General features: G+C 40.9%; 1 protein-coding gene and 1 long non-coding RNA gene across 2 annotated transcripts in view; both read left to right on the top strand.

The window, feature by feature from the left end:
- LOC109061332 (CREB-binding protein-like) overlaps positions 1 to 19,720 on the top strand; it is a 53,217-nt gene extending 33,497 nt beyond the window's left edge. Inside the window, 18 exon segments of the mRNA XM_042717362.1 lie at positions 6,703 to 7,029; positions 7,120 to 7,296; positions 8,102 to 8,279; positions 8,366 to 8,484; positions 8,707 to 8,946; positions 10,940 to 11,028; positions 11,888 to 12,001; positions 12,092 to 12,148; positions 13,913 to 13,990; positions 14,081 to 14,148; positions 14,227 to 14,377; positions 14,491 to 14,637; positions 14,733 to 14,846; positions 15,130 to 15,295; positions 15,403 to 15,570; positions 15,652 to 15,813; positions 15,909 to 16,190; positions 16,491 to 19,720. Coding sequence (XP_042573296.1) covers positions 6,703 to 7,029; positions 7,120 to 7,296; positions 8,102 to 8,279; positions 8,366 to 8,484; positions 8,707 to 8,946; positions 10,940 to 11,028; positions 11,888 to 12,001; positions 12,092 to 12,148; positions 13,913 to 13,990; positions 14,081 to 14,148; positions 14,227 to 14,377; positions 14,491 to 14,637; positions 14,733 to 14,846; positions 15,130 to 15,295; positions 15,403 to 15,570; positions 15,652 to 15,813; positions 15,909 to 16,190; positions 16,491 to 18,728 — 4,875 coding nt within the window. The 3' untranslated portion in view covers positions 18,729 to 19,720.
- A 1,385-nt stretch (positions 19,721 to 21,105) lies between these two features.
- On the top strand, positions 21,106 to 22,804 carry LOC109061358. The gene is made up of 3 exons (XR_006153840.1): positions 21,106 to 21,764; positions 21,891 to 22,038; positions 22,275 to 22,804. It is a non-coding gene; the product is annotated as an uncharacterized LOC109061358 (long non-coding RNA).
- Positions 22,805 to 22,811: the final 7 nt, after the last annotated feature.

Raw genomic sequence — 22,811 nt, 5'->3', positions numbered from 1 at the left:
GTGCATTAGAGTCCACCCACTTTTAAATTTTTTTTACAACCAGAAGTGTTTTTTACAATCATTTTTTCCATAAAGATACAAAAAAAAGACAGAACTAAACCAACCAGCTATGAGGAGACTCACAACATCACAAACTTTTATTTAAAGCAAAAAAGTATTTGAAAGTCAATCAAAAAAATGAAACACAAAAGTACAAGACTGGGTACTTAATGACTTTAAAGAGGGAAAGAACTACAGTCCCAAAATAAAAATGGAGAAATTCAAAACTATTCATTATCACACATATATAAATTGTGCTGTCACGTTAAGTCATGCAATTAAGTTTTTCAGTTTGATGCACAAATGCAGTGGCATGCACTCTATCATTTCATATTAAAGCGCAAAAGAAACTATGAGCATGTATTGACATAGTTATGTCATCAGTAGGGATTTTTAACACACTCTGTTAGCTTAGATAATTTAGAAGTTTCATCTGGTCACGTTTAGATATATAGTTGAGTATCATCAGCATAACAGTGGAAACTAATCCTGTAGTTTCTAATAATATTACCAAGGGGCAACATGTACATTGAAAATAGCAGAGGACCTAGGACAGATCCTTGTCGCACTCCATATTTTACTGGTAATAAATGAGATGACTCCCCATTTAAATAAACAAAGTGGTAGCGATCGGACAGGTAGGATCTAAACCATCTTAGAGCTTGCCCTTGAATACCTGTATAGTTTTGTAATTTTGCAGGAAGGAGCACAATTGAGCAGACAATTTTTTTTTTTTAATTTTAGACATAAATGGAAGATTTGAAATGGGTCTGTAATTTGCCATTTGACTAGGATCTAGTTGTGGGTTTCTTAATAAGAGGCTTAATAACCGCCAGCTTGAATGGTTTTGGGACGTGACCTAAAGATAACAACGAGTTAATAATATTGAGAAGCGTTTTTTCTGCTACAGGTAACAACTTTTCAGTAATTTAGTGGGTACAGGATCTAATAAACATGTTGTTGGTTTAGATGCAGTGATAAGTTTATTTAGCTCTTCCTTGTTTTGGTTATTTTCTATGTTGTCTTTATCTTTGGGTGCGATAGATAAAACTAAAGTATTAGACACTGCGGAATCTACATTTGCTATTGTATTTTATGATGGTTATCTATTTTATCAGTGAAGAAATTCATAAAGTCATTACTATTTAACTGTGAGGGAATATTTAGATTGGGTGGCATCTGGTATTTGTTAATCTAGCCACCGTGCTAATATAAAATCTCTTGGATTGTTTTGGATGTTTTCTACAAGTTTGTGGATATGCTCGGCCCTGGCAGTTTTTAGAGCCTGTCTATAGCTAGACATACTGTTTTTCCACGCAATTCTAAAAACTTCCAAGTTTTTCTCGATTTGCTCTCAAGACTAAGAGTTTCTTTTTCCTTGAGAGAATGGGTATTACTGTTGTACCGTGGCACAGTATGTTTTACTCTAACCTTTTTCAAATTTGATGGGGGCAACAGCTTTAATGTATTAGAGAAGATTTGTGCCCATGTTGCTAGTCATTTCTTCTAGTTCATATGTGTTTATGGGTACACAGAGCAGTTGAGATAAATCAGGCAAGTTATGTTGTGAATCTGTCTTTGGTGGCAGGAACAGTAGTTCTGCCGGACGACGAACGCGGTACGCGGGAGCATATAGTTAACATCAGTAAAATGCAGCATGCACGATACAAGGAAATGGTCAGTAACATCATCATTTTGAGATGCAATATTATTAAATCTAGCGTATGATTAAAATAAGTGGGCCCGGTGACATTTTGCTTGACTCCAAAAGAGTTGGTATTAGGTCAGTAAATGCAAGACATGGTTTTATGTTTACGCAGTGCGATACGCAACGCGTAAAAGACAGTATAATCATTATAATCAGTAATTATGTCCCAACTGGATGCAGAAAATGCCTCGTCTATAATGGGCTTTACTGGTTTTTGTCTCGTCACACCGGGACACACAGCATCACAGTATGATAAAGGGCGTAACATTTCTGTCACACGCTTTGAAGTATTCGGCCAATCACAACGCACTGGATAGCAGAGCACAGCTCGCTTTTTCAGAACGATGAGCTTTATAAAAACTCAACGCGTTTCAGAAAGGAGGGGCATAGAGGAGAAAACAATAATGTACAGTATGTGGAAAATAATGTGTCTTTTGAACCTTAAACCGCATAAACACATTACACTAAATACACCAAATAATGTTCTTTTTAGCAACGTCATATGACCCATTTAAAGCAGCTGAAAAACACCTAATAACCAGCTGCTGTGATGCCTGTTAATCAAAAAGCGAAACGAAAAAGAGCAAATCAATCACTTTTGTAGCTTTAAGGATTCATCTAGATTTAATTTAGAATTTAGTGTTTGATAACTTTCTTCAATTTCTGTATATTTCCTAAATGTTGAAGGGCACAAGTAAATATGAAATTTATTATAATGGGTTTATGTGGAGATTGTTTTAAGGTCACTGGAATTAAAAGTTAACATTGATAGCTCTCAGTTATACTGTAATGTTGAATGGCTAAAAACAAAAATTAAATAAATACGGAAAAAATTCATAGAGTAGTATTGGTATGTGATACTCGCTTTCAGTCATAAAAAACATGCCATTAAAACAAATGTTAAAATACACTGACTTTGTTGTTTCTACATTAATTTGAAGATTGAATGTGAAATTATTCTATATTACGGGTTAATTTCAGAAAAAATGTGCAGTTAATTTTTTTACAGCATTAAATTTAAGTTCAAAATATGCATATGTATAAACATTTGTTTTTTTTGAGAGAGTAGTGAGACAGACTTGATTGTCATTAGCAGTGCTTCATGGGAGTGAGCGTTCCCATTTTGGCGCTGTTTGCTCACCACGTCTCTCTGATTGGTGGACTTTTCTTTGCAGAATTATGGGTAATGTAGTTTTTCAACAGGTTTTCTGCTGTGAAATTCCTTTGAATAATGGGGCCTGATGGACGCCAACATAATCATATAGCATTGATTAACAACCTCAGAGCTCTCAGTAGGTTTGTTTTTAAAGGTTTATGAGTTAATAATTAATTTCCCTATGGAAACAAAACAAATGTTTTTTTATTTCTCTGGGACCCGTCTGTTGCACTCTATTATAGATTGATGTGCTGTATCTGAGTCAGAATGCCCTCCATCTCTCCTCTGCAGCAGCAGCCGAACGCTAACCTGACCCTGAATTCCGTGGGCCCTCTGGGCACCCAATCCGCCCTGTGCTCCACCCCCTCCTCCGCCCTCCGCCTCCACCCCAGCAGCTGCCGCTAGCCTACAGCCACTCCAGACCCAGCCTTCCACGCCGGCCTCGGTCGGGGGCCATGTCACGCCCACCCACATCCCCCAGTGGCTTGCCCCGCCCTCCCTCAGTCCTGGGCTCCTCTCCTGCCCCCTCCCAGCCGCTTCACGGCCCCTGCAGTCCCAGCCTGAGCCCTCCCTGCAGATGCAGCAGCCCACCTCGTCTATTAGCCAGCAGCCCAGCACTCCGGTGAGGATCGCCATGTTAACACAGCCGTGATTGCAGTTGTATGCCATGACACCCTTAACTCATGTCCTTCCTCATTTGTCTGTCTATTAGCTCTCTAGATGGCCGCTAGCGTTGATAATAGAGTTCCCACACCTGCATCCGTGACAAGAGACCCACTCCCAGCAAGCTTTGCCACCTGACTACCCTGCTGCCGAACTCAAAAACGACCATACAAGAAGACGAGCAAGACTTTGCGTCTGGGAAAAAAGCAGCCCGATCTGCAAGATGGAGGGTGTGACATTGTTGGAACCATCAAACTTCAAATTGGTTGGTTCAAAAAGCAATTCTACGACTTTATTTGGTTGTGGGTCTTTCTGAGAGTCTTACACTAGTACGCTCAAAAGGAAGAAATCATTTAGTGTTGGTAAGAAATTTTTATGTCAACAAATAATTTAGAAGTTTTTTTCATCTGGTCACGTTTAGACATATATATGTTTGAAGTATCACCATTTAAAACAGTGGAAACTAATCCTGTAGTTTCTAATAATATTACCAAGGGGCAACATGTACATTGAAAATAGCAGAGGACCTAGGACAGATCCTTGTGGCACTCCATATTTTACTGGTAATAAATGAGATGACTCCCCATTTAAATAAACAAAGTGGTAGCGATCGGACAGGTAGGATCTAAACCATCTTAGAGCTTGCCCTTGAATACCTGTATAGTTTTGTAATTTTGCAAAAAGGAGCACAATTGAGCAGTCACAACTTTTTCTAAAATTTTAGACATAAATGGAAGATTTGAAATGGGTCTGTAATTTGCCAGTTCACAAGGATCTAGTTTTGGTTTCTTAATAAGAGGCTTAATAACCGCCAGCTTGAATGGTTTTGGGACGTGACCTAAAGATAACGACGAGTTAATAATATTGAGAAGCGGTTCTTCTGCTACAGGTAACAACTTTTTCAGTAATTTAGTGTGTACAGGATCTAAATAAACATGTTGTTGGTTTAGATGCAGTGATAAGTTTATTTAGCTCTTCCTGTCCTATAGTTGTAAAGCACTGCAGTTTATCTTTGGGTGCGATGGATAAAACTAAAGTATTAGACACTGCAGAATCTACATTTGCTATTGTATTTATGATGTTATCTATTTTATCAGTGAAGAAATTCATAAAGTCATTACTATTTAACTGTGTGGGAATATTTAGATTGGGTGGCATCTGGTTATTTGTTAATCTAGCCACCGTGCTAAATAAAAATCTTGGATTGTTTTGGTTGATTTCTACAAGTTTGTGGATATGCTCGGCCCTGGCAGTTTTTAGAGCCTGTCTATAGCTAGACATACTGTTTTTCCACGCAATTCTAAAAACTTCCAAGTTTTTCTCGATTTGCTCTCAAGACTAAGAGTTTCTTTCTTGAGAGAGTGGGTATTACTGTTGTACCGTGGCACAGTATGTTTTTCTCTAACCTTTTCAATTTGATGGGGGCAACAGCTTTTAATGTATTAGAGAAGATTGTGCCCATGTTGCTAGTCATTTCGTCTAGTTCATATGTGTTTATGGGTACACAGAGCAGTTGAGATAAATCAGGCAAGTTATTTGTGAATCTGTCTTTGGTGGCAGGAACAGTAGTTCTGCCCGGACGATAACGCGGAGCCATATAGTTAACATCAGTAAAATGCAGCATGCACGATACAAGGAAATGGTCAGTAACATCATCATTTTGACATGCAATATTATTAAATCTAGCGTATGATTAAAATAAGTGGGCCCGGTGACATTTTGCTTGACTCCAAAAGAGTTGGTATTAGGTCAGTAAATGCAAGACATGGTTTTATGTTTACGCAGTGCGATACGCAACGCGTAAAAAGACAGTACAAGTCATTATAATCAGTAATTATGTCCCAACTGGATGCAGAAAATGCCTCGTCTATAATGGGCTTTACTGGTTTTGTCTCGTCACGCCGGGACACACAGCATCACAGTATGATAAGGGGCGTAACATTTCTGTCACACGCTTGAAGTATTCGGCCAATCACAATGCACTGGAAAGCTATTCGGCCAATCACAACGCACTCGATAGCAGAGCACAGCTCGCTTTTCAGAACGATGAGCTTTATAAAAATCAACTCGTTTCAGAAAGGCGGGGCATAGAGGAGAAACAATAATGTACAGTATTTGGAAAATAATGTGTCTTTTGAACCTTAAACACATTGCATTACACTAAATACACCAAATAATGTTCTTTTTAGCAACGTCATATGACCCCTTTAAAGCAGCTGAAAACACCTAATAACCAGCTGCTGTGATGCCTGTTAATCAAAAAGCGAAACGAAAAAGAGCAAATCAATCACTTTTGTAGCTTTAAGGATTCATCTAGATTTAATTTAGAATTTAGTGTTTGATAACTTCACTCAGTTTCTGTATATTTTCAACTTGCTGAAGGGAGCATCTAAATATGATATTTATTATAATGGGTTTATGTGAAGATTGTTTTAAGGTCACTGGAATTAAAAGTTAACATTGATAGCTCTCAGTTATACTGTAATGTTGAATGGCTATAGTCAATTGTTAAATATTTGGGGAAAAAATTCATAGAGTAGTATTGGTATGTGATACTCGCTTTCAGTCATAAAAAACATGCCATTAAACAAATAGTAAAATACACTGACTTTGTTGTTTCTACATTAATTTGAAGATTGAATGTGAAATTATTATATCACGGTTAATTTCAGAAAAATGTGCAGTTAATTTTTTTACAGCATTAATTTTAAGTTCAAAATATGCATATGTATAAACATTTGTTTTTTTTGAGAGAGTAGTAAGACAGACTTGATTGTCATTAGCGGTGCTTCATGGGAGTGAGCATTCCCATTTTGGCACTATTTGCTCACCACGCCTTCTGATTGGTGGACTTTTCTTTGGAGAATTATGGGTAATGTAGTTTTTCAACAGGTTTTCTGCAGTGAAATTCGTTTGAATTATGGGGCCTGATGGACGCAACATAATCATATAGCATTGATTAACAACCTCAGAGCTCTCAGTAGGTTTGTCTTTAAAGGTTTATGAGTTAATAATTAATTTCCCTATGGAGAAAACAAATTTTTTGTTTTTTTATTTCTGGGACCAGTCTGTTGCACTCTATTATAGATTGATGTGCTGTATCTGAGTCAGAATGCCCTCCATCTCTCCTCTGCAGCAGCAGCCGAACGCTAACCTGACCCTGAATTCCGTGGGCCCTCTGGGCACCCAATCCGCCCTGTGCTCCACCCCTCCTCCGCCCTCCGCCTCCACCCCAGCAGCTGCCGCTAGCCTACAGCCACTCCAGACCCAGCCTTCCACGCCGGCCTCGGTCGGGGGCCATGTCACGCCCACCCACATCCCCAGTGGCTTGCCCCGCCCTCCCTCAGTCCTGGGCTCCTCTCCTGCCCCCTCCCAGCCGCTCACGCCCCTGCAGTCCCAGCCTGAGCCCTCCCTGCAGATGCAGCAGCCCACCTCTGTGCAAGCGCAGCAGCCCAGCACTCCGGTGAGGATCGCCATGTAAACACAGCCGTGATTGCAGTTGTATGCCATTACACCCTTAACTCATTTCCTTCCTCGTTTGTCTGTCTATTAGCTCTCTCAGATGGCCGCTAGCGTTGATAATAGAGTTCCCACACCTGCATCCGTGAAAGAGACCCACTCCCAGCAAGCTTTGCCACCTGACTACCCTGCTGCCGAACTCAAAACCGAGCATCAAGAAGACGAGCAGGACTTTGAGTCTGGGAAAAAGCAGCCCGATCTCAAGATGGAGGTGTGACATTGTTGAAACGAAACTTAAAATTGGCTGGTTCAGCACTTCGTGACTTTATTTGGTTGTGTTTTCTGAAGAGTTTTACACTATCGCTTAAAAGAAAGAAATCATTTTTATTCAACAAGGATGATTTAAATTGATCAAAAGTGATGTAAAAAAAAAATGTTTAAAATAAATGCTGTTCTTTTGTACTTTCTATTCGTCAAAGAATCCTGAAAAAAAAAAATATTATGGTTTCCCTAAAAAGTATGAATAAGCACAGCTGTTTTCAACATTGATAATAACAAGAAATGTTTCTTGAGCAGCAAATCAGCATATTAGACTGATTTCTGAAGATCCTGTGACACTGAAGACTGGAGTAATGATGCTGAAAATTCAGCTTTGAATCACAGGAATAATTTACATTTTAAAATATTCCAATATTAAAAAAAAAAAAAAAAGTTATTTTAAATTGTAAACATTTCATAATATTACCTTTTTTTTACTGTATTTTTGAGCAAATAAATGCAGCCTTGTTGAGCAGAAGAGTCTTCTTTGAAAAACATAATCTTACTGACACCAAACTTTTGAACGATGCTGTATTTCTTGGCAGTAGATTTCATTCTCATTAATTTCATTCTTTTGTAGATATTCACTGTCTCTGTGTTATATTGGCATTTATATAACTCAATTTATTTGAAACTGTTCAGCTGATTTTGTCTTGTTAACTCCAGTTAATGCTCTTCTCTAGTTTTACAAGATTTCATTCTCAACTAATGACACAGTCTATAGTAAACGTCTAAACGCATTTCATTTTCTTCATTAGGATGAAGATGTCAAACCTCCTCAAGTTAAAGAGCAACCAGAGTCTGTAGAAGCTAAGCAGGAACAGATGGAGACGGAGGAGAAGAAACCAGAGATAAAGACCGAGCCAAAAGAGGAGGAAATGTCCAGCACCAACAGCACTGCACCATCCAGTCAATCCGCCCAGTCTCGCAAGAAAAGTACAAACGATTTTCTGAAAACATTGAAACCACATTCAAAAATATCTGCAACTTGATTAGTCACATAACATCATGATTTGTTACAGTTTTCAAGCCAGAGGAGCTCAGGCAGGCGCTGATGCCTACATTAGAAGCTCTGTATCGTCAAGACCCAGAGTCCTTGCCCTTCCGCCAGCCGGTGGATCCCACTCTACTGGGCATCCCGGTAAATCCCATACACCTGTTTACTGGGCTGATATTTTATGGGTATCTCTTCAAATGTTCTAAATATATTAGATACAAGAAACAAACTTGTATCTTATAAAAAAAGTGCTGTTGATTTGGCCTAGTATTACCTAATTTAATGAGGTTGAATTCAAAAATAACATTAAAAGCTACATTGTGTAATCACCATGTATTTGATAGCATGTATAATATATTTTTTCAGGACTACTTCGACATTGTAAAGAACCCAATTGACCTTTCCACCATCAAGAGGAAGCTAGACACGGGACAGTACCAGGAGCCCTGGCAGTATGTCGACGACATCTGGCTGATGTTCAACAATGCCTGGCTCTACAACCGCAAAACATCTCGAGTGTACAAGTACTGCTCGAAGCTGTCGGAAGTGTTCGAGCAGGAAATTGACCCCGTCATGCAAAGTCTAGGATACTGCTGTGGGCGCAAGGTGAGAACTGGAGCTTCTTCCTCCAGGAAAAGAGTGGTTAGCTTAAGTGAATGCTCCAAATGAGCTCAAACTCCATTAAAGTGAAACTGAGAGCATCTCTGGATATTTTCTAAGTGCAGTTCAGTGTTGTTATTGTTAACTACAATATAAACTGTTAAAGTTTTCCGTCATTTAAATAAAGCTAGAATAACATATAAATATTAGATGAAAAACTTACTGAAATTACTGAAACTAAAACTGGAATAAAAATACATTTAAAGTATTATCGAATTTTTTTTAAAATGTGCTGAAATTTTGTCTAACCGGGAAGATTCAACAAAAAATACATTTTTGGTTTTAACCGAAACATTTTTGGGTGGGCCGAAACTATTGATGAACTGAGATCTTTTAGTCTGTGCTGTTTCAGTTGCATGAATAATATTTTAAAGCATCTATACCTCGCCTACCATCCTAAAATCGCAATAAAATTAACTCTGTTACATTTTAGATAAAGAAGAATCTGAGCTTTCAAACTGTTAATTTTATAACTAAATTCAAACAATAATTGTGCTTAACTTGTAATTATGTATATTATTAACTTGTAAGTTGTATTTGTATGAATTTTTCAACAAGTTGGAGTGAAAACATAATTATATAATTAAAAAACTTTGTTATAAAAACTACTTGGATGTAAAAACTCTATTTTTTTTGTTTTGTTTTGATTGTTGATTATTTAAGTACATTTATTAATTATTTAAAATCCAATTGTTTTTGACAAAATTTTGGTGCATCACTAAAAAAAAAAAAAATTACTGAAAGTTCAACTAGAAATGGAAACATGATTTTCTTTTGCCCACATTACAAAAAAAAAAAAAATTTAGATAGAACAGCTATTGTTACAAAGTACATACAAAATATTTAGTGCAAATTTAAGCAGTTAAAAGTAAAAAAAAATCTAGACTAAGTGATCACTTACTGCTTTTTATTAAATAAACACATGTATATGTAACAAAAGTAATGCAAAACAAGTACAGAAAGTGCATTCTGCCAACTTTTTTAGTGCATGCAGTTCACAATTTAAACTTTGCAACTGGGGGAAATAATTAAACTGGGATAATTTTTTTTTTTTAAACAAGTTTTTAGCTAAGAACACAAGTCTGTCAACTGTCTCTGGTTTAAGAGAAGCTCTGTGGCATGAAACTATATTCCCACTGGCACTAAAAACCCTCTTAGATAGTGAGCTAGTTGCTGAAGCACATAGGTATTTCTTATATACACCAAAGACTTATGCACTCTCTCTGCCTATATTATGAGATTTGCTAGATTGCTTAAAATAATCAAAACAGTGGGCTGAAAAAAAAAAAAAGTGAGTGACGTGACATACAGCCAAGTATGGTGACCCATACTCGGAATTTGTGCTCTGCATTTAACCCATCCAAAGTGCACACACACACAGCAGTGAACACACACACACACTGTGAACACACACCCGGAGCAGTGGGCAGCCATTTATGCTGCGGCGCCTGGGTAGCAGTTGGGGGTTCTGTGCCTTGCTCAAGGGCACCTCAGTCGTGGTATTGCCGGCCCAAGACTCAAACCCACAACCTTAGGGTTAGGAGTCAAACTCTCTAACCACTAGGCCACGACTTCCCCAAAAATGAATCCTTGTAACAGCGAAGCTCTGATTTGGGGATTTGAACTTTTGATATTTGCCAACCGCACTCATGAAAACTCACGTAGTAGAGATGTGTAGAGCAGTCCGAAATAACATGTTGTCTCCTTTTTTGGATGTTTGGCACGTTCTTTTGGGAAAGAATGCTTGAATTTGAAATATTTGATATTCACGCTATTTTCAAATTTTACATCATTGTCAAAATTATTGCGATATTATCGCTAATATTCGATATATCGCCCAGCCCTAAGTTGTATATAAATAAAACTAAAATAACTCAGTTTGTTAAAAAGCCTTGAACAAGTTGCACTTAACAGAATTGCCTTTTCTCTGTCTCCACAGTACGAGTTTTCACCTCAGACGCTTTGCTGCTATGGCAAACAGCTCTGTACTATCTCCAGAGATGGCACATATTATAGCTACCAAAACAGGTAACCATTGGCATGATCAGTGGTGTGAGAAATGAGAAGGCCATGAATGATTTTCTGAGTGGGACTGTGATGCACCGAGATCAGGCTTGTGATTTTTAGCACTCAGTTGACTCAAAGTTGTTTGCACCTTATAAACAGTCATAAAAACATGTTCAAAGGTTAAGCGTTTTGCTAAAGGTTACAGTGGTAATACTTTGTGGGTCAGTCGTTGTGGGTTTTGATTCTTTCAGTTTACAAGCCTAGATCTTCACCTACTAGGCTGTTCCACCCACCAGCCCATGAGTGTTTGTGTAAATCCTGAATAGTGTTTTCTTTAGGGCTGCACATTTAATCAGAATAAAGCCAAAATATGACTACAGTTTTCACACAATTTTCAACTGGAATTTTTGTTTTTAATCAGTTTTTAAATCGCAATCAATTTTTTTTTTTTTTTTTTGAAAAATCACCAAAAAATTTCTTAAAGCCTTATTGTCATTGTATTAAAAATAGTATGCCTGGAAAAGCTCTGGTGCATCACTTTTCTATAACTGACATTAGTGCATGTTTCTCATCTCCATCACATTGTCTGTTTCTGTTTCATGCCTTTAAATTTTTTCTAAAAGTCAATCAGAAAAGGCATGCAGTTACTTTCTAGTGCATGAAAAGACATACTATCTTATAGCCAACTATCATATTTGATTTAACGTTCATTTGTGAGTTTGAATGCTAACCTGTGCTCTGCCCTGACCTGTTTGCTGTGTCGATCTCTGCCCGACCCTGCGTTCTGCGCTCTTGTGCTGTGCTGCTCTCCATGTGCCGGTTTGCCTGTGCTCTTGTGTGCTGGCCCCAGTTCACCCAAATATGGCCTTGTTGCCGACAGGTATCACTTCTGCGAGAAGTGCTTCAACGAGATTCAGGGCGACAGTGTCACCCTGGGAGATGACCCAGCCCAGCCGCAGACGTACGTATCTTCTGCCGCCCAGAAGGCTTTGAGGTTTTACTTCTGTTAAATTACACAATTTATCCTTCAGTTGTGCTCGTATGAAGGTGCGATGTAGAATTGATCTTCTATATCTCTCTGCAGTATGATATCAAAGGAGCAGTTTGAGAAGAAGAAAAATGACATGTTGGACCCTGAGCCGTAAGACTTATAATTTTAATGCTTGTCATTAAATTTTTTTTTCTCCACTGGGGTTTAGATTATCTTTGTTCGAATAGTATGTGTACTAATGCATATACAGGTGGTGGTCATATAATTAGAATATCATCAAAAAGTTGAAATAACTAACTAATCCCATTCAAAAATTGGCAATATATTCATTCATTACACACTAATATATTTTAAATGTTTATTTCTTTTAATTTTGATGATTATAACTGACAACTAAGGAAAATCCGAAATTCAGTATCTCAGAAAATTAGAACATTGTGAAAAGGTTCAATATTGAAGACACCTGGTGCCACACTAATCAGCTAATTAACTCAAAACACCTGCAAAGGCCTTTAAATGGTCTCTCAGTCTAGTTCTGTAGGCTACACAATCAAAAAGACTGCAGGGAAAGACTGCTGACTTGACAGTTGTCCAAAAGACGACCATTGACACCTTGCACAAGGAGGGCAAGACACAAAAGGTCATAGCAAAAGAGGCTGGCTGTTCACAGAGCTCTGTGTCCAAGCACATTAATAGAGAGGCGAAGGGAAGGAAAAGATGTGGTAGAAAAAAGTGTACAAGCAATAGGGACAACCCCACCTTGGAGAGGATTTTGAAACAAAACCCATTCAAAAATGTGGGGGAGATTCACAAAGAGTGGACTGCAGCTGGAGTCAGTGCTTCAAGAACCACTACACAAATACTTATGCAAGACATGGGTTTCAGCTGTCGCATTCCTTGTGTCAAGCCACTCTTGAACAACAGACAGCATCAGAAGCGTCTCGCCTGGGCTAAAGACAAAAAGGACTAGACTGCTGCTGAGTGGTCCAAAGTTATGTTCTCTGATGAAAGTAAATTTTGCATTTCCTTTGGAAATCAGGGTCCCAGAGTCTGGAGGAAGAGAGGAGAGGCACACAATCCACGTTGCTTGAGGTCCAGTTTAAAGTTTCCACAGTCAGTGATGGTTTGGGGTGCCATGTCATCCGCTGGTGTTGGTCCACTGTGTTTTCTGAGGTCCAAGGTCAACACAGCCATATACCAGGAAGTTTTAGAGCACTTCATTCTTCCTGCTGCTGACCAACTTTATGGAGATGCAGATTTCATTTTCCAACAGGACTTGGCACCTGCACACAGTGACAAAGCTACCAGTACCTGGTTTAAGGACCATGGTATCCCTGTTCTTAATTGGCCAGCAAACTCGCCTGACCTTAACCCCATAGAAAATCTATGGGGTATTGTGAAGAGGAAGATGCTATATGCCAGACCCAAGAATGCAGAAGAGCTGTAGGCCACTATCAGAGCAACCTGGGCTCTCATAACACCTCAACAGTGCCACAGACTGATTGACTCCATGCCACACCGCATTGCTGCAGTAATTCAGGCAAAAGGAGCCCCAACTAAGTATTGAGTGCTGTACATGCTCATACTTTTCAGTTGGCCAAGATTTCTAAAAATCCTTTCTTTGTATTGGTCTTAAGTAATATTCTAATTTTCTGAGATACTGAATTAGGGATTTTCCTTAGTTGTCAGTTATAATCATCAAAGTTAAAAGAAATAAACATTTGAAATATATCAGTCTGTGTAATGAATGAATATAATATACAAGTTTCACTTTCTGAATGGAATTAGTGAAATAAATCAACTTTTTGATGATATTCTAATTATATGACCAGCACCTGTATACGCAAATGCTGTGAAAGTGACAAATTAACCACTCTTGTCAAAGTTGTGTTTTTAACACCTTTTGTTTAACAGCTTTGTCGAATGTAAAGACTGCGGTCGGAAGATGCATCAAATCTGTGTACTGCATTATGATGTCATCTGGCCATTAGGGTAGGCGTCTTATCCTGCTATTCTCCTGACATTTAGCAGGACACGACATGATCCTACAACTGCTTTGTTTGACTCTTCTTCCTATAACAGTTTCATCTGTGACAACTGCCTGAAGAAGTCAGGGAAAACAAGAAAGGAAAACAAGTTTTCTGCTAAAAGTGAGTGCGTTTGAAGCGTCTTCTTGATTGTCTCTGTCTATTGCAGAGTAAAGTAACCCTCTGTGTTTTTCTGATCAGGGTTGCAGAGCACAAGACTGGGCTCGTACATAGAGGACCGAGTGAATAAGTACTTGAAGAGGCAGAATCACCCCGAGGCGGGAGAGGTGTTTGTGCGGGTGGTCGCCAGCTCTGATAAGACCGTGGAGGTTAAACCTGGGATGAAATCCAGGTAATGTAATGTATTCAGAAGTAAATTGGTTCAGTTTTGATTTCATGTTGACAAAGTCTGGCACGTACCTGAATTGACAGGAGCTCATTTTGCATCACGTCATTTCTCTGCAGGTTTGTTGACTCAGGAGAGATGTCAGAAAGCTTTCCCTACAGAACCAAAGCACTTTTTGCATTTGAGGAGATTGATGGAGTCGATGTGTGTTTCTTCGGCATGCACGTTCAGGAATATGGATCCGATTGTCCCTTTCCTAACACCAGGTATCATGCAAATACTGATCAATGGGAAAAAAGTAACAAATTGCATGTTGAAAAGGTTGAACTGACTGATTGTCTTATTTTACTTCTCTTTCCAGACGGGTATACATATCATATCTTGACAGTATTCACTTCTTCAAGCCTCGGATGCTAAGAACTGCAGTTTACCATGAAATCCTCATCGGTTATTTGGAGTATGTTAAGAAACTTGGGTATGTACCACCTTGTACCAAGTTTAAAATCCTGTCTTAAAGATGATCTGTGTAATTGTTTTTAGTGTTAAAATGCTTGCTTTCTCAAATCTCAGCTTAAAATGACGAGTCCACTATAAATAAACCATTCATAAGCTGTTTGTACAAACAAAAACAATCCAGGAAACTTGTTTGAACGTCTTTATTTTTCACTTCACCATTAACACTCTTGAAAAACTTGCTTTTGTGGTCTAATGCCATTGGTAGGGTTATGCACTAATGGATTTGATTTTCCCACCTACAGGTATGTGACTGGTCATATTTGGGCCTGCCCACCTAGTGAAGGAGATGACTACATCTTCCACTGTCACCCCTCTGATCAAAAGATTCCCAAGCCTAAAAGACTGCAGGAGTGGTACCGCAAAATGCTGGACAAAGCCTTTGCAGAAAGAATACTCCATGACTATAAGGTATGCCAATATTGAATTTGTTTTTTATGGATTCGCGGTCTGTTAGTTTTCATTCACAACAGGTTAACATCACACTGACACAGATTTGACTCACTTGTGTTATGCAGGACATATTTAAGCAGGCCACAGAGGACCGGCTTACAAGTGCCAACGAGCTGCCCTATTTCGAGGGTGATTTTTGGCCCAATGTTCTGGAGGAAAGCATCAAGGAGCTGGAGCAAGAGGAGGAGGAGAGGAAGAAGGAGGAGAATACAGCCTCCGTTGAGACAACAGAGGTTAGGCAGAGAGTCAAATGGTGTGAATGAGTATTTATTGTAGTCTGTAGCCATTTAAAAAAATGGCGTTTTCTTCCACAGGGAACCCAAGTTGACAGCAAGAACGCCAAAAAGAAGAACAATAAAAAGACCAATAAAAATAAGAGCAGCATGACCCGCGCAAACAAAAAGAAGCCTGGGATGCCGAATGTAGCTAATGACCTGTCCCAGAAGCTATATGCAACAATGGAGAAGCACAAAGAGGTTGGACCTTACAATTTTGTTTACTTGAGTACCATTTATTTTGCTCAGAGTGTGCCAAGTGCTTACCAGAACCCCTCTTGCTTCCTAAAATCCAGGTCTTCTTCGTGATCCACCTGCATGCTGGTCCAGTGATCAACACCCTGCCTCCGATCATGGATCCTGACCCGCTGCTGACCTGCGATCTGATGGACGGCCGTGATGCCTTCCTGACACTGGCCAGGGACAAGCACTGGGAGTTCAGTTCCCTACGCCGCTGCAAATGGAGCTCTGTGTGCATGCTGGTGGAGCTACACAATCAGGGCCATGACCGATTTGTGTACACTTGCAACGTATGCAAGCACCACGTAGAGACACGCTGGCATTGCACCGTTTGCGAGGTCAGTCTTCTCTTTGTGGCTTTGACAGAGCCGTTTAGTCTGTTGCCATTGTTTGCAATCCACCAGATGTTTTGTAAAAACAGACACGGTACTATTTTATTGACAATTTATTAAGATATAAGGTTTAAACTAGAAGGTTGCAGGTTCAAACCTCTCAAGGAGTGAACCTTGCTTGACAACCATGTCGGCAACTGTAAACTGTAAATATAACACCAATCTTCAGTCGTGCAGCAGTAAATTAACATTCTGTGCTAGCAATGTCCAGAAAACTATATCAATTATTCTTCTGATTTCTTTCAGGACTTTGATCTATGCATTAACTGCTACAACTCCAAGGGCCATGAGCACCAAATGGTGAAGTGGGGTTTGGGCCTGGACGACGACAGCAACAACCAGGGTGGCGAGGCCAACAAGAGTCCTCAGGAGAGTCGACGCCTCAGCATCCAACGCTGCATCCAGTCACTGGTGCATGCCTGCCAGTGCCGCAACGCCAACTGTTCTCTGCCATCTTGTCAGAAGATGAAGCGTGTGGTGCAGCATACCAAGGGCTGCAAGCGCAAGACCAATGGAGGCTGCCCCGTTTGCAAACAACTCATCGCGTTGTGCTGCTACCATGCCAAACACTGCCAGGAGAACAAGTGCCCCGTGCCCTTCTGTCTCAATATCAAGCACAAGCTGCGGCAGCAGCAGATTCAGCAGCGGCTGCAGCAGGCACAGATGATGCGCCGGCGAATGGCACTCATGCAGGGCAGAGGAATGCCTTCCAGTCTGCCCTCCCCAACTACCTCAGGAGGTCCAGGGACTCCAAACTCTCAGCAGCTGCAGCAGCCTAATACACCTCAGGCCTCGCAGTCATTAGCCAGCCAGCCCCAGCAGACGCATCCGAATGTGGCTGGAATGGTGCAGACCTTCCCCAACCAACCGCCTACACCAGGGCCGCAGGGTAAGCCAGGCCCGCAGTCCTCGCCTCTGCCCCAGCAGCAGTCTCCCCTGCCCATGCCGCCTCAACAACAGCCGCAGCCCTCTCCGCAGCAACAGCAGGCTTTGAAGGTTGCAAAACAAATAGAGATGATGACCAAAGTTCAGCAGCAGCAACAGCAGCAGCAGCAGCAAGACTACAGAATGAATATGAACGTGAACGGCATGCAGATGAACCAACCTCGCATGATGACTCCCATGCAAATGATGGCCCCTCGTGGTCCTCAGATGGTTCAGAGCATGCAGCCTGGCCAGTGGCCAGCTGGGATGCAAGGGTCCATGCAGAATCCGCAGGCACCTCAGCCGCAGCAAGTGCCGCCGCAGCAGATGGCCATGGCCCCGCAGCAGTCTCAGGTAACGCAGACACCGCAACAGGCGCAAATGATGCAGCGCGCCATGATGCAGCAACAGCAGCAGCCGCGACAGATGCAGGCCGTCATGCCACCCCAACAGGTGCAACCACAAGCCCCGCAGCAACAAGGCATGCAGCAAAGAGGGGTAACCAGCAGCATTGCTCCAGGAGCACTGCAGGACCTGCTGCGTACATTAAAATCACCAAGTTCCCCTCAGCAGCAACAGCAGGTCCTAAATATTCTCAAATCGAACCCGCATCTCATGGCCGCGTTTATCAAACAGCGGACGGCGAAATACCAAGCCAGCCAACCACAGCAGCAAAACCCGCAGGCCATGCTTGCAGGTCAGCCGGGGATGCAGAACATGGCTGCGATGCAAACCGGCCCCGTGCAGAGACCCGTCATGCCGCCTCAGCAACCTCAGCCGGCCGCAACCCAATCTATGGGCACCCTCGGATCCCAGGGACAAATGATGAACGCTGCACACAATGGAAACCAGCAGCTGTTCCGCCGGCAACTAATGCGCATGCAGCAACAACAGCAACAACAGGGAGCGATGCCTCCAGGACAAGGAAGATTCCCGCAACCTCAAGGCCCAGCCAGTTACTCGCAAATCCGCATGCAGCAACAGATGGCAATGCAAGGTGCCGGGCCAATGGGTCAGATGCCGCCCATGGCTCAGATGGGCCAGACTGGGATGAGCATGGACGCCCAGCAAAACATGCTGCAACAGCGCATGCTGCAGCAGCAGCAGCAACAACAGCAGCAGCAGATGCTGAAGCAGCAAATGGGATCACCGGCACAGGCCGCTTCCATGAGTCCCCAAACCCACATGCTTGCAGGACAGATGCAGGGAGCTCACCTGCCTGGACAGGCCATGGCCAACGTGTTGGGCAACCAAGTGAGGTCGCCTGCACCTGTGCAATTGCCCCGTCCCCCGTCCCAACAGCCGCCACATTCCAGCCCGTCCCCGCGCATGCAGCCCCAGCCCTCGCCCCAGCACACCGCCCTGCACTCTGGTGTGTCCCACCCCAGCCTGGCAGGACCCATGCCGGGCCCCATGGACCAGGCTCACCTGTGCACACCCGAACAGAATGCAATGCTTCCGCAGCTGAACACGCCAAACCGTGGAGGGCTGACCAACGACTTGAGGTGGTTGGCCGACACCACGGGAGACACGTTAGAGAAGTTTGTCGAGGGATTGTAGCATTAAAGAGACGTTCTTTTTGAAAAGAGAGTTGTTTTCTCTACACAAAAAAAATTTGAGAAGACGACTAAATGAACTAATAGGTTTACACAACCAATGGACTGCTTTTTCTTCCTTGTTGGAGGGATTGAAATTGCTGTTTAAAGAGCAGAATCACAAAGGGTTTTTTTGTGGGAGGGTTGTTGGACCGGCCAAAATGCAGTCCTGGTCTACGAGTTACATTTTTAATTGTTTTGTTTTCGTTGTTTTTTCGGGGAGGGGTTATTTTGAGCTTATGGACTTTTTAAATGGAATATCTCAAGGCAAAATATTTGATTTTATTATTGAATACTTTCGTTTTGTATGTTTGCAAACTGAAATGCATTTTTTTTTGTTTTGTTTTTTTGTGAGTGTGTGTGCGTGTTTAAGTACTGTAAGATACTCTGTGTGGAATTAGGATCAGGATAAATCCTTATTCCTGTCTGCTACGTATTCACATTTACCAGGTTTGGAAAAGGACACGCCGCCTTTTTCTCTCCAAACTGAGTTTGTACAGAGGACCTGTATTCATTTGTACAGAAAGGAGCTTGGATACTGCGCGCACACACATACACACACACAAACGTGAGCAAATTGTGAAAGTTGCTCTTATTTTTCAAGGTGCCCAAATGCGTTAATTTATTGGCCTGGATTCAGTAGTTGTCTCTTAAGATGTAGGAAGTTGTTCCTGTTTTCTCGTTTGATCTCTGAAACATCAATGATGTCCCCTCCACCTCACGTATGAGGCCGGAGCTTCGTCTGACTGCTGATTTGTTCAGAGTTCTTCAATCAACCTCTTTTGTTTTTCTTCTCATGAAACTTGAATTGAAGGTGAACGATTCTTTAATGTAAATCATGCAGCTTGATGACATACTGTAAATAAAAGGAAAAAAGATTGAGATCGCTGTATAAACTGGTTAAGAACTTGTTTCGTACTTATATACCATATTGTTAAATAAACTGTGTGCAACAGATGCAATGCTTCTGGTGACTTCGATTTGCATGTTCGCGAAATTCTGATTTTAGGAAATTTATATACCAAAGTTTTAAATTAACACCCGACTAACTGTTTTTTACATAAAGCCAGTGTAGTTTCAATGTACCAGAACATTACATTTGAAATGCAATGATCAGATGTGCTGTTTAATTGCAACTTAAAATGTGTAGTTAGTTAAACGAACTGGCCGTTTTTACTTTCTACAGCATGAGATTGTCTTCACTGCACCTCCTGGAGCCCGAGAGATGCAACTGCAGTTAGAGCCCTTGTACTGCAATTCACCATTTCTCTGCGCATACCGACATTTGATTAAAATTGTGAATTTTGCCATTATAAATGTTTAGTGAAAATAATTTAAGTGTTATGTTACTTGAAATTTGGCCTGTTTATAGTATTTTCTTACGATAAGTGTAATAGGATGACAGCAATCATCCCTTCTAGAGAAACCCTAGAACTCTTGCACACTGATACTGTCTGAAGAGTGATGAGAAAATCACAGAAACTGAGGTGTGTGTCTTCACTTACTTAGAAATGCCTTGTCTTGCAGAAAACTACATTTATGAAAGCTGTCAAAAAAACCAGCCCCTCTTGGAAATTATTACATAATGATTTACTAAAAATTGATGGACAGTATCATTTATTTTACATGGAAGCCCATGTCTGCCTCACAAGGGGGAAATCCAAATATGAGCTATTAAGGGTTCAGATGAAACTGACATACCCAAGTCATAACCATGAAAATCTAAATTGATAAAGTTTTATATTTATAAAAAGTTTAAATTGACGCATCAAATTAATATCAATTATACGTTCTCAATTGTTGACAAAATGCCTTTGTATCTCATGATTTTGACACCATTTGACTCATCTCATAACCCTAACGAAAGCATGTTTCTATGTGGCAGAAATGGGTTTACCAAAGCTTTCTAGTGTTAGCGTGTGTGTCTAGTTCAGTGCTTCCCAAACTGTCCCGGAGGCCCCCCTGCACTGCACCTTTGTCTCCTGTCTCTCTTATCCTGATTCCACTCATCAGCTCGTTAGTAGAGACTGCAAGAACTAAATTGGGTGTGTCTGTTTAGGGAGACTACAAAATGTGCAGGGCAGAGGGTTTTATAGAGTAACTCCTGTATTCTCTAGTTTACAGCTGTGAGAAGATAAACAAACATCACGTCAGTTATCTTCATTTATAGAGTAACTCCTGTATTCCGGGGTTTCAGAGCTGCATTTACTCTTGAGTGTCACTCTTGAGTTCTCAGTGTGTACGTGACCTCGTGCTCGTTGTGTTCCGGAACACAAGCGGAGTGAACAGTGAAACGGCCCATTATGTTGGCGCTTAAACAATTTGAGATGTGTCTACACATTATATTTGCGTTAGTTTAGAGGGTTAGTCCAGCAAAAAAAATGATAACAATTGTGGCAGGACTTCTTTTCACAGATATTTAATACGGCGCACACAGAACACGTTTTGCGTTCCATACCGCGCTGCGTTCTGATTGTTTTCCTGCGTAAACGTTCTGTTGAGATTCACCGTTATGAAGCGTTTAAGATCAAATGAAGTTAAACGCGCCTCGAGACCGAGCTTTCTTCATCCGTTTGTCACATTTTAAACGCAAGAACGAGTTGTGTGTGAACGGCCCACAGCAGCAAGGCGTGCAGTCGTGTTTTTTAAGACTTGAACTGTATTGAGAGCACATGGAACAGTTTAATCTAGCTCCTCATCTAAAGCTAAAAACAGCATTTTGTTCATTCCTTTGTAATTATATACTTGCAGCATTTATATGAGCTCAAATTAATTCAACAATTAAATGGAATATTTGCACGTTTAAAAAATTCATGGCACGCGGCAGGAGCATCTTTAAAAAGTTAGTGCTGTCAATATGACTAAAAATGTCTAAAACGAGAGAGAAAAAAGCACTTTTTATAAATTCATATACATTTCAACATTTAAGGGATAGTTCACCCAAAGATTTGATCAGATTTGTCTGAACTGCCTGAAAATGCACAATCAAGCACGGCAGCATGTAAGCATTTCTCTCTCTCTCTCTCTCTCTCTCTCTCTCTCTCTCTCTCTCTCTCTCTCTCTCTCTCTCTCTCAGATTTCTAACAGTAACGTGAACTAAAATCGACACAATCTACTGTAAATGCAGTTTTACCTCATCAGCGTCACGGATCGCATTATGTGCTCATCACTGGCGTCACTGCGCCTCCTGCTGTCTGAATGACGCGACTGCAGTTCAGGCGCAGTTCACCTGGATTCCTGTTTCAGTTCAACGAGTTGGATATGATCACATCTAGGTAAGACAGATTTGCATTCAGGTTTATGAAATTGTTATTTTTGTTTAGACAAAGTAAGCAGTTATAGTCATAGTTACAGTCATAGTTTATCTATGCATGTTTGTTTTTATTTTCATCTAACTTTAATTTACACATGAAAAAAACTCTGTTAATTTACAGAACCAATAAACTGAATGTGAATCAGTTTATAGAAAAAGGCTAGAAATACTGATATTCAAAAGAAAATGTTTTTCCAGGTAAATTCAGGAGTGCAACTACGGCAGCACAAACCGCTGAAGTGATTAATGTATTGTTTTATCGTTGGATGGACAGACAAATCTTAGTCATATCAGCTGTAAAACACGACTCCCAACAAAACCACAATGTCACACCTGCACAAAGATACTCAAGTCTTCATATAAACAGTGTTTGTTTGTGTTTAGTGTGCAATGATGACCTCTGTGGCGCGGGACGCCCCCTTTGTGCATCGATGTATGGCTCTAATAAAGGCAAAACAAGTCCATCAGACTGAACTCCAGCACAGGTGTCAGTGTTTCTCCAGGGCTTGAGTGAGGAGCTGATTGAGCTGCGAGATCATCGGACGAGGGTCTTCGTTCAGGCCAGCGGTGATCATGGTGTTGTTGTAAATCTGGTATGTAAAAAATGGCATTTATCTTTTAACTAGAAATAGTATTGAGATGAGAGAGTGGTGGGAACTCTTTCTTTACCTGCTCGAGGAGAAGCTGTGCCAGCTCAGGGTTTGAGTCCTTCAGTGCATGAAGCTTCTTGATCAT

Source organism: Cyprinus carpio, chromosome A3 (genome assembly GCF_018340385.1).
Source record: "Cyprinus carpio isolate SPL01 chromosome A3, ASM1834038v1, whole genome shotgun sequence".
In the NCBI taxonomy this organism is placed as follows: Eukaryota; Metazoa; Chordata; class Actinopteri; order Cypriniformes; family Cyprinidae; genus Cyprinus; species Cyprinus carpio.
This window is presented reverse-complemented; position numbering and strand designations above follow the sequence as displayed.